Below are 11797 nucleotides of genomic sequence, written 5' to 3'. Positions count from 1 at the left end.
TAGTCAATGAGGAACAATTTTCATTGAAATGAATAGCAGTTTTCGTCTTAGGAATTATTAATTTTGAAATGAATCATGAATTAAACAATGTTGCTAGCTGTTCACAAATTTCTGCAGTTGATAAGATCTATATAAATTTATAATGAAAAGGATCTTTACAAAACCGCAGTATGCAAAAGAATACCCTTTTTTATTACCAAATAGGAAAATTCACTAAATAGAAGGGGAAACTAAAGTATTCACGACGAGAAACACAGTCTGAACTGAAATACTCTTACCTCAAGGTCTGATATGCCGCCCTCTTGTATCAAAGTTAGCTTCTTCAAATCAATAAAACCATCAAACATAGTTTGCCCAACTTTAATTCAAAAGCCATCTCGAAAAGCGCATTGGTCAATTGTGATGTCAATAATTTTCCTTTAATTGCTGCTAGCACGTATTTTTCAAAGATAGTCGTAAACAAGTAACAACAATGCGTAAGTATCAATGTTTATTTAATCAACATTTGAATGCAATTAACGTAAATAAAAGTTAAATCATTTTACAACACAGTCCGTAATTACGCTCCGATCAAATCAAATTAATTTTTTTGATAGTAATAAAAATGGTAATCAGCTAGCTAATAAACTTCGGTGAATGTAAAATTACTTCAAGCTTCAGTAGTTTACGTTCAAAAATTTGACCAATAGCCGGCCGAAAAGTAAATTAAAGTAATAATTTTGGAACAATTAACTACAGGTTATGGTAATGATACTTAAGCTACAGCGTATATCTTATTAATATTCGCCAAAAACGGGCCGAAAAATTTGGGAAATATACACACATATATGAACAAATCGATGGATAAGTGAAATAAATTTCGGTAATTTTTGAGCACAGTTTATATTACAGGGTGATTTTTATTGTTAATAACAGGTAAACAATTATGCGATGATTAAAATCCGGGATGTTAAACGTAAAAGAACAGATGAATTAAGTCGCGACGTAAAGCGTTCACCTATTATCCCTGCTTCAAAGTGTGAAATTTTACGATTCCACGCAGGACCTTCTTTTATAGCCTAGAGGCAAAATAGTAAACAATAACAATTATTCTCCTATGCGCTGTTTTTCACTTTTTTGTTTCATCTATTATTTTGAATTTAAAAAGAAAGGCCAGGCAAAAAAGAAGCAAAGCGCATCGATAATAATCTGTTCTAAAATGAAGTTGAAAGCATCTCATATTGCAAAAATACAACGGAATTTTCAACTCGAATATCTCGATAAAACGGTGAAAAAAGACGAAAAAATTTTAGATTGAACAAAAAGCATCTGCGCAATATTGAATAATTAACGAATAATAGAAAATTTAGAAAGCAAGATAATTTTCAAGCACGCAGTAAGAAAAGTATGAAAACAGGTGAACAGAAAATTGTTGAAACAGTCTTCAGAAAAGCAAAGGCCAGACTATGCGTGATAAAATGGAGACAAAAAATGTTACGTTCACATGAAAACGGCGCTCCTGAAATTTATTAAATATTTACAAACTGTTTTTGAATATAAACTGGGGATGTATAGCGAAAATCAAGTTTTGCATTAAATGACTAAATAGTAAACAAGTAAACAAAAGGGGGGAAACGTACTTGCCCTAGCACCTGTTTTGCTGCGTTCACGTGAGAAGTTCTTGATTGCTCGATTTATGTCATTATGTGGCCTTCTAGCACTCATCTATTATTAAATTTGCCTTAGTTAAAGTTCTGAGTTAGCCTCCCGGATATGAAAAATAGGAAATTGCTGCAATATTTAAGTATTTTTGTCTGCAGCTTATTAGATTTAACAAGTAGAATAACTATAAAAATGAAACATCTTTTGGCAAATTGTAATCACCAAAATGACATTCATTTTTTTCTTTTTAGAGGTTTAAATTATTTTTTGCGCAAAATAATGAGAAGAAAGACAGTATAGTGCTTAAAAGTTAAACACAACTTTCTTAACGTGACCTAAATATGAGTCCTATGAATCCTAAGTTCATGACGAAGAACGTTAGTATAATTATGACACTGTAGAAATCAAAAACGATTGTTAGAGTGTTACAATTGGACAAAAGATGAAATCACATATATTGCCAGCATTAACCCTGGTTGTCTCGACCAATGAGTGGAGTCCTTGACTGAACGACAAGTCTTAATCAGTACTGATTCAGTGAAATTGCAAGTCTTGGATCAGTACTGCAATAGAGTTCTTAGCAAGTCACTTTTTAAACTTGGCACGTCTTGGATCAAGTCTTAAGTCTTGGAAAGTCTTGAGCAGGTCTTGACATGTCTTCGCAAGTCTTAAGACATGAGATAAGAGGTGATAAGTACTGATTTGTCAATTCAAGACGTGTATTTCACTGGATAAGTACTGATCAAGACCTAAAAATAGTTGAGGGGTGCTGAGAAATGCAGCTGATACAGTCTGGGTCACGAATCAATGATGCGGAGAAATGGGGAGAGACAACAGAAGTGATACTTCAAGACTTTTCAGAGAAGCCAGCGAAAAGGATTCCATTGCTGATTTGAACTGAAGCTATTATAATAAAAACGATCGGTTCGATAACAAGATTATAGAAATTTCTTTAAATATTCGGTATTTATTGAAACTAATGAAAAAACTAAAAATTAGCCGAAATTAGATTTCCAATATCCTTGCTTTGAGGCCACTGTTTTTGTGAGTAAAAATTTCATCCAAAAATTTTTGTGTTGCGACAGAAAGTAAGTCAATCAGCGACGAGATCTAATTTGATATTCTCTCTGCCGTTTCCAAGAGCTCTGGCACTTAGCAAAAAATAGTTGTTGCTGCTGAAAATCTAATTAAAATTAGAGAAACAATTTAAAAAGAGTACAACATATATTTTAAAAAGAGGGATGGGAGTTGCTGTAAAAATTAATACTAATGTGATAATTGGTCCTGAAAAAAAGGTTAGTCTGGATCCTTTAATCTAAACTAATTGATGTCTTTTTTTTAGCAAAACAAGAAAAAAATGTTATTTTTACAATACAATTAACAACTTCAAAAACTTATGAAAATAGCTTTCTAAAAGGTAATACTAATCTCCCGAACTCTTCGGAGATATCAATGCAAAAACTGGTTTCCATCGGCGTTGCCTTTTGATGTTTTTTTAATGAACATAGAGTTACAGAATATGGCCAAACGGTCTGCTCGACCATATATCAGATCAAGGCAGCTGACGATGGCCATCTAGTCCCGGTCAGGGGGAGTTGCCATTGTCGTCTTTCTTCTTCAATTCCTTGGGTTTTGTTGTTTCAAAAATAGGATCCTTGTTTCAAATTCTTTATTCAATCATTTCTTTTTTTTCGCCACGTGCACCTTTGTTCAGCTTGTTTTCGATGATTATGATTCAAACTTGTCGAAGAAATCAAGTTTACAACATTTAGGCGGCAAAATATACTTAAGAATTATCACATCGATAACAACCTGCCGGGGGTGTTTTTGGGAAAATATGTGCAAGTTTAACAGCTGGTCGGGATAAGAAGCCTAAAGCAGTTTTTACTTCACATGATCTAGCTGTTTTGTCGGGGCCGGTGAACGTCCTTGTCACGCGTCCCAGTGGCCAAATTCCTCTTGGGGTCCATTCTTCCAAAATCCAAACGACGTCATTCACTTCCAACTTGGCATCAGGCTTTAACCACTTCTTCCTTGTGTTCAGGGTTGGAATGTGCTCTTCTAGAAGTCTTTTCCAGATTGCTTCGAGGCGTTGTCGCACTTGGGTCCACGTCTTCGTGTGGATTGTTGGAATCTCTTTGAAGACACACGCTGAGACATTGGGAAACGCTCTACCGATCAGAAAGTGGTTGGTTGTCAACGGGTCCTCGTCCTCGATGTCACTTCTAACGTGTGTTAAAGGTCTTGCATTGACAAGACTCTTTGTTTCGATAACAATGGTGGAGAAGACGTCCCATGTCAACTTCGGAGATCCGAGATTCAAGAGAAGAGCTCGTTTTACAATTTGTACGAGCCTCTCCCACACCCCACCGAAATGAGAAGCAGAAGGAGGGTTTAGACACCATTCGACAGACTCGTTCATTAGTTTCTGTCTAATGAAATCATGGTCAAGTTTGAGGGGTTGTCTTCGTATGTGTTTTCTGGCTCCAAGAAAGTTGCTACCATTGTCACTCAGGAAGAGTCGAGGTCGTCCGCGTCTGGCGATAAATCTTCGGATGGCCGTCATGCAAGGGGTTGTCTTTAAGTCTTCTGTCACTTCCAAGTGCACAGCTCGTGTGACTAGACAATTGAAGAGGCAGATATAAGCTTTTTCTTCTTTGTTCCGCTGAATAACAGTAAAGGGGCCAATATAGTCGATTCCATGTTTGTAAAAACTACAGGAGACTGGTCTTGTGGAAATCTGATGCCGGGTAGATCCGCCATAGGTGGTTGAACTCCTTGGCCTTTGAATCGTCTGCAATCAAAGCACCTGTAGATGATACTGCGAAGGGCGTCTCGAAGACCTAACACGTAAAAGTTTTGTTGCACATAGTTCCTCACATATTTAGTTCCTAAATGCATACAGATTTCATGGCATTTGATTAGAAAGAGCCGGGTAATGAACTCTTTTGCTTTTAGAATAATTGGGCGTTTCGTGTTGTAACACAATGTACATCATTTGGTTCTGCCGCCAACACGCAAAATGTTGTCTTGGAGAAACGGGGAAAATTGTAGAAGTTTGTCTTTCGTTGGAAGAGATTTCTTCTGGTTCAGTAAGCAGATTGAAGTACCGAAAGAGTTCTGTTGTGACGCTTTGAGCAGATGATTTCTCGATTTTTCAATATCTAAACTTTTGAGAGGTCTTTTTTGCTTGGTTCTAATTATGTCCAGGAAACGAAAGACTTGTGCGGTTGCTTTGAGTAGCTTGGTCCACTTCGAGAATCTGTCGACGTCAATGATGGCTTTTACTGGTTGTTGTATTGTTGTGACGTTTATTTTCTCCGCGCTGAGAATCTTGTTCCAGCTGTCTTTTGGTTCAAACAAAAACGAGGGTGGAGTTAGCCAAAGTTTTGGCAGCTCATCTGAATCAATACCGCGAGATACGTGATCGGCTGGGTTATTCTTGCCACTGATGTGATACCAGCTATCAGATGATGAGGTGTCGTGAATTTCGCGCAACAAGTTGGACACGTAAGCTTTAAGCTTGTCCGTGCTCTTAATCCACGCTAGGACTGCTGTGCTGTCACACCAAAAGGCGGTTTCCTTGAACAAAATTTTTTGGTGGGTTTTAATGAACCTAGCTAAGCGGGTTCCAAGAACTGCGGCCTGGAGCTCCATTTTAGGAATTCTGAGCTGCTTGTTCGGAGCAACCTTGCCTTTGCTTATGAGAAACGAGCATGAAACGTCATTTTCTGAAGAAATTGTTATATAAGCTACAGTTCCATGAGCTAGTTGCGAGGCGTCGCTGAATATATGGAGCTCATGTAGTTCATTTGCTGATGATTTGGGATTTATGCAGCGAGGAAGTTCAATAGGTGGTGCAGATTGATATTTGTCAATCAATTTTTGGATCAAAATCCGTGTTTCGAGCGGCAAAGGGTCATCCCACGCTAATCCTTCTTTCCATACATCCTGTAGAATAATCTTGAGTGTAATTACTAGCTGGGCTATAATGCCTAACGGATCAAAAAGACAGGCGATTAGCGACAGAAATTTCCTGATTGAACAGTTGTCACCGTTGTTGTCAAACTTTGATTGTTTTTTTTGTGGAATAATCTGTCAGCTGACTTATTTCAGTGAACTCCAAGCACTCGATGACAATTTTTGTCGTTTTCGTTGCTGTCGTCAAAATCTTGTATAGCGGATCTTTCGTTTGAGACAAGTTTTGTCAAATTGAACCCGCCTTTCGAAAGCGTTTTTTTAAGCAGAGCTGTGTTATTTTTATCCGTTTGAATTGTCTCGAACGAGTGTACAAAAGTGTCCATATAAAAACTGTTGTAGACTAAATCCTTAACGGCCTGGTTTGGTGAGAAATCGCTTGCAGTTTTTTGAAGTACAAAAATTGCTGTTGTTGGCTAGCATTGAGCGCCGAAAGTTAGGCGGGTGTACTGGAACTGGTTTATACTTCGCTCAGTTGGCCACAGAAATGTCATGGAGGGTTGATCTGTTTCCATAATGCCGACCTGCATAAACATGGCTTCAATATCAGCCGTGATAGCAACAGGTTTTTCTCTAAATCGAAGTAAGAGCCCGATAAGATTGTTTATTAAGTCGGGTCCTGTGAGAAGAATGCTATTCAGTGAATTTGATTTAAATGTTGATGCAGCGTTTGAGACACCGGCGCACCTTTCCCGGTTTATTGGGGTTTGTAACAGGATGGTGTGGTAGGTACCAGACCCGATCGGGCGTAGTGTCACCGAAAGTCACTGATTTGACATATCCTTTTTCAAGGTGAGTGTCGAGTGTTTTCTGATACATATCTTTCAAGGTTTTGGCTTTCTTGAGTTTTTTGTCAAGGCGTTGGACTTGAGTTTTTGCTACGGGTAATTGTTCTCAGGGGTAACTTTTTCTCTCCACAGGAGACCGATTTCATATCTTTCTCCTGTATGTCTCACTGTGTTGTTTAGTATTTCGACTGCCCTTTGGTCGTTCTTGGAGAGGGAAACTTCGTCTTCATTTTGCTTTCCAGATGTGTCAATTTTCCAGAAACTGGTCACGGATTCGGTTAAAGGGTCTTCATCATCTTCTGATGAAGAAGTCTTTTCCCTATCAAAAGCCTCAAAACTATCTGACAGAAAGTTTGTTTTTTCGGGTTTGTCATTGTCAAATTTAATGGGGCCTGTTATGGTCCATCCAAGTAGACTGCGAAATGCAAACGGGGTGTTTTTAGGACCCTGCAAGAACTCTTGCTCGAGTATGTACTGTGTTGCATCAATTCCAAGCAGGACTTGGATTTTGTTGTTTTCCAATTGCGGGAAGTTGATGTGTTGTAGTTGTGGGTACTTGCTGCATACCTCATTTAACTGTGTCACGGGCGCTTCGTCGAAGTGCCAATTTTTTATTGAGTAAACGTAGTTTAGACGGAACAATGGTCGTTGGCTCCGGAAAAGCCCGATGTCAGGCTGTACTAGCTTTGCTTCCAAAGAAGAGTCGCCAAAAGCTGTTGAGACGTTCAAAGCCGTTTCCGAGCTTGTTTGTGGTGCATTCAATTTTGTAACCATCAGATCGAAAGCATATGAGATTGTGCTGCAGCTGTCCAATAGCGCGTAGCATTCGAAGTGCTCGTTGCGTCCAAATAGTTTGATGGGTATCATTGACAATTGATTTCGGATTCTCCTCGGGAAGACAGGTGTATAACTTGGCGGTTTTGTTCAGCTATTTATATCTTCGAACGATTCACAAAGGGGCAATTCGTGTTGTGTGATGTTTGGTTTCTGTTTAGGGCTATAGTTTTTATCGTGTAGCATTGAATGATGCTTGCGTGAGCAATGTCTACATAATACTTTTGATGGGCAGTTTTTTGCATTGTGATTGGGCCTTAGACAGTTGTAGCAGAGCAGATTTTTCTTCACTTCCGAATTTCGCTAAGATGGTGACATCTGCAAAATTTTAGAACATTTTCCAATATAGTGGTCGCCTCGATCTAATGGGCATTTCTTGCTCTTAGTTTGCTGAGTGTTGGAAGATTTTATTTCCGAAATTCGGTTGTTGTTCGAGGTAGTACTTCCACTGTTGTGCATAAACTGAGATGTTCCTCCAATATTGTCTCATCGCACGATATTGTGACCATTATTGTTGACTGGCTTGCTTCCTTTTCTGAAATTACCGTTCGTGTTCGAGTTTCTGTTGCCATATCTTTTGTTGTTGTTTATGTTTTGATTAAAGAACTTGGATTGATGGTTGTTATTTCCATTGTGGTGGTTATTTTTGTCTCGCCGATTAAAATTTGTTTGTTTTCCGTTATCATTCGGTTGATTTTGAAGTGATGCGGACTGCTGTAGCTCTTCACAAGCTCTAGCTTGTCTATCCATTGAGAGGTCTTCTGTTCCTGGCAAGGTACAATTGATATCCACAAAGTGTTCGCTCCTCTTCATTTTCAAAGACCATGGTAATTTATCCCGTGCTATCCGAACTCAGTATGTTGACTTCAAATCGACATAGAATCCATGGGCGTTGAATGTTTGAACCAGTTTGCGAAGAAAGGACGCATAGCTGATCAAAGTCGCGTGATCGCTTGCTTGTGGTCGTTGTCATAGCTCTAGTTCTTTTGTTAAGGCTGATACGACGTGCTGCGGGTTTCCGAAGCGGCGTTCCAGTTCCGACAACGCTTCGTGATATAAACATGGGTTGCACAAGATACGTCTCCAGATACGGCTTCTTTTGCTAAACCAATGACTAGAGACTGCAGGTAGCTCATTCTTTCAATGTCCGAGATGTCGCGATTATTGTGGATTATTGATGAAAACATACTAGACCACTCATTCCATTTCAGAGGATCTCCGTCAAACTTATTTACGCGAATGTCTGGGAGCTTGACCGAGCGGTGGTTATTTCGAAGGAAGGGCTGGTGTTGATTGTGGTTCTGGTAGTTCTGATATTCGCCTGGATACGCGTAGTAACCATTGAGGGCTGGTTGGGTTGTAGCGTAGTTACCTTGTTGTTCAACGAGGTTTTCAGGATTTCTTCCTGCGTCAGTCGCGTTATAAAAGTGTTCACGACCGAGCGTTGTGTTTTGGAAGTTATTGTTGAGAACATTTTGTTGATTTGGCACGGCTCCAGGGGCAACATATTCATTTGGCACACTAAAAATTTCCCTGGCAGCTGTTGATCCGTTAGCTTGTGCAATGTAAGGCCGATCTGTTTTCTGATAGTTGTTCTTACTTAGTGGAGAAGTGTTTGTTGGATTCATGTTGCCTGTTTCTTCGCTCCCAAGGAAATACGGGCAATTGGTTCTTAAAGGGGGAGCCGGCATTTCATTGCTGGATTCGACTTGATTTGTCCTAATAGGGTTGGTGTTTGAGAACGCTTGATAGCTGTTGGTGTTAATGTTCACTATTTCAATCTCAGAATTCCTTATGGTGTTTTGTTGATTCGGCAGTAGGCTGTTTGCATCGCGATCGCATTTTTCTGTTAGTCGAAGACTAGGGCTATTATTTAGAGGACCTGAGGCTTCGTTTGTTGTTTGTGGCATAGCGCTACTTGTAGGCGAACGATCCAAGGAAATGGTCATAGTTAGTCTATTGTCAACATTTTTGTCCAACCGTCTGTTAGGGTCTTCTTGTCTCAATGGAGAATGATTTTGCTGTTGTTGATCAGCACGGAAAATTGACTGATAGTATGAGGGCTCAAAATTGGCCTCGTTAGCTTTCCTATAGGCGTTGAAAGGATGATATTGACTTGTCGGCGTAGTTATCTGGTGGCTAGAGACTAAAGATTTTTGATTTTTTTGAGATGTTATGATCGCCTGATCCTTGAAGCTGAAAAATATCAGAAACTCCGGGTTGATCTAGTTGTGACGTTTTGTCTGGTTTGGTTGGGTTTTGTTCCTTGTTCTGCTTTTCCTCATTGGATGATACAACTTTTTGAATGTTTCTATTTCTCAGCTCTTAAAGTACGCTGTTGGTCGAGTTGTCAAAATTATTGGGCTGGTCTTCGATTTTTTCTTGGTTCTGGGCTGCATCAAAAGTGTGCCCAAACGGAACTGTTTTGTTGTGCTGATTATCATTATTTCTATTCTCCTTTCTACCTTTAGCTTTGGAAGCAGTTGATAGGTGGCTATGTACTGATGAGCGACTGCTTGCTCTCGACCGAAGCTGTCTCTTCGTGATCTTGTGCTGTTTGACGGTTTGCGTAATTTCAATTTTCATCGACGTGAGTTCTCCCGCTTCTTCGAGAGGTTCTACCACTTGAGTGCTTTCAGATTGCAGATTGCGTCATGACGTCAACAAGTGCTTCAGCTTGTTCCATCAGATTTTTGAACTCTTGATAAGTATGTAAGATTATTTCAGGTTCCAGATCATCTGAAATTTGTTTTTTGATCTCTCGAAATAGTAGCTGCGTTGTCTTTAATCGTTGTTTAAAGAGCTTGACGGTGCTACTGATGTTTTGCTTGCCGTTACTCGCTTTTATTTTTCTTGACAAATTTGTCCTCATTTTCTCAAACTTTGTAAAGAGCAGCCGTTTGTGTAAAGTGGTTCAGTCTGAAGGAGCTTTCACAATCCACTCTAATGGCTTTTGGTGTCATAAAATACGGTTAGGTGGTCCAATTTTGGTGAACTTTGGGGTTGATGGAGTGACTATTCGGGGGGCTATTTTGACCAATTTGATTGAACTTTGGGGGGCACTTTGGCGACCTTGGTGTCAGGTGTTGTCAACTTGGGTGACCTTGGGGGGCACTTTGATCACCTTGGGGGGGGGCACATTGGTGACTTTGGGGGGCACTCTGCGTGACCTTGTGGGGCACTTTGTGTGACCTTGGGGGCCAGGTGTGGTCAACTTGGGTGAGCTTGAGGGGCACTTTGGTGACCTTAGGGGGCACTTTGCGTGACTTTGGAGTCAGGTGTGGTCAACTTGGGTGACTTTGGGGGGCACTTTGATAACCTTGGGGGGCTCTTTGTGTGCCCTTGGGTGCCAGGTGTGGTCAACTTGGGTGAGCTTGAGGGGCACTCTGGTGACCTTAGGGGGCACTTTGCGTGACTTTGGAGTCAGGTGCGGTCAACTGGGGTGACCTTGGGGGGCACTTTGATGACCTTTGGGAACTATTTGTGTGACCTTGGAGGGCACTCTGAGTGACCTTGGGGGGCAGGTGGCTCGTGGTGGGCACTGCTAGGACGGGCTTGGAACTACTGGATCGTGCTGGCTCTTGTAGGGCACTGCTGGGGTTGTGCTGGCTCGTGGCGGGCAATGCTGGCTCGTGTTTGCTCGTGGCGGGTACTGCTGGGTCATGCTGGCTCGTGGCGGGCACTGGTGGGGTTGTGCTGGCTCGTGGCGGGCACTGCTGGGTCGTGCTGGCTCGTGGAGGGCACTACTGGGGTTGCGCTGGCTCGTGGAGGGCACTGCTGGGTCGTGCTGGCTCGTGGCAGACACTACTGTGGTCGTGCTGGCTCGTGGCGGGCACTGCTGGGTCGTGCTGGCTCGTGGCGGGCACTACTGGGGTAGTGCTGGCTCGTGGTGGTCACTGCTGGGTCGTGCTGGCTCGTGGCGGGCACTGCTGGGTCGTGCTGGCTCGTGGCGGGCGGGCACTGCTGGGTCGTGCTGGCTCGTGGCGGGTACTGCTGGGTCGTGCTGGCTCGTGGCGTGCACTGCTGGGTCGTGCTGGCTCGTGGCGGGCACTGCTGGGTCGTGCTGGCTCGTGGCGGGCACTGCTGGGTCGTGCTGGCTCGTGGCGGGCGGGCACTGCTGGGTCGTGCTGGCTCGTGGCGGGCACTGCTGGCTCGTGCTGGCTCGTGGCGGGCACTGCTGGGTCGTGGTGGCTCGTGGCGGGCACTGCTGAGTCGTGCTGGCTCGTGACGGGCAGTTCTGGTTCGTGCTGGCTCGTGGCGGGCACTGCTGGGTCGTGCTGGCTCGTGGCGGACCCCACTGGGGTCGTGCTGGCTTGGGGCGGGTACTGCTGGGTCATGCTGGCTCGTGGCGGGCACTGGTGGGGTTGTGCTGGCTCGTGGAGGGCACTGCTGGGTCGTGCTGGCTCGTGGCGGGCACTGCTGGGTCGTGCTGGCTCGTGGCGGGCACCACTGGGGTAGTGCTGGCTCGTGGTGGTCACTGCTCGGTCGTGCTGGCTCGTGGCGGGCACTGCTGGGTCGTGCTGGCTCGTGGCGGGCGGGCACTGCTGGGTCGTGCT

The 11797-nt window shown here is 42.7% G+C and overlaps 2 protein-coding genes across 18 annotated transcripts in view; both read right to left on the bottom strand.

The window, feature by feature from the left end:
* LOC142344696 (cell adhesion molecule DSCAM-like) overlaps positions 1–1318 on the bottom strand; it is a 117733-nt gene extending 116415 nt beyond the window's left edge. For all 17 annotated transcript variants that reach the window (XM_075396542.1, XM_075396541.1, XM_075396546.1 and 14 more), the window contains exon 1: positions 279–1318. The gene's annotated coding sequence lies outside the window, so the exon portion shown is untranslated. The remainder of the gene's footprint in view (positions 1–278) is intronic.
* A 2109-nt stretch (positions 1319–3427) lies between these two features.
* On the bottom strand, positions 3428–4207 carry LOC142345028 (uncharacterized). Its single transcript, XM_075397111.1, has one exon. The coding sequence runs from the start codon at positions 4205–4207 to the stop codon at positions 3428–3430; it is 780 nt and encodes a 259-aa protein (XP_075253226.1).
* Between the last annotated feature and the right edge of the window lie 7590 nt (positions 4208–11797).

The sequence above is a fragment of the Convolutriloba macropyga genome, chromosome 8, assembly GCF_964194025.1.
Source record: "Convolutriloba macropyga chromosome 8, txConMacr16.3, whole genome shotgun sequence".
In the NCBI taxonomy this organism is placed as follows: Eukaryota; Metazoa; Xenacoelomorpha; order Acoela; family Convolutidae; genus Convolutriloba; species Convolutriloba macropyga.
The sequence above is the reverse complement of the archived record's forward strand: the minus strand, read 5'-3'. Positions and strand labels throughout refer to the sequence as shown.

Excerpts from the sequence above, each read along its gene's own strand:
- LOC142345028 (XM_075397111.1), bottom strand. The coding sequence starts at position 4,207 with ATGACGGCCATCCGAAGATTTATCGCCAGACGCGGACGACCTCGACTC.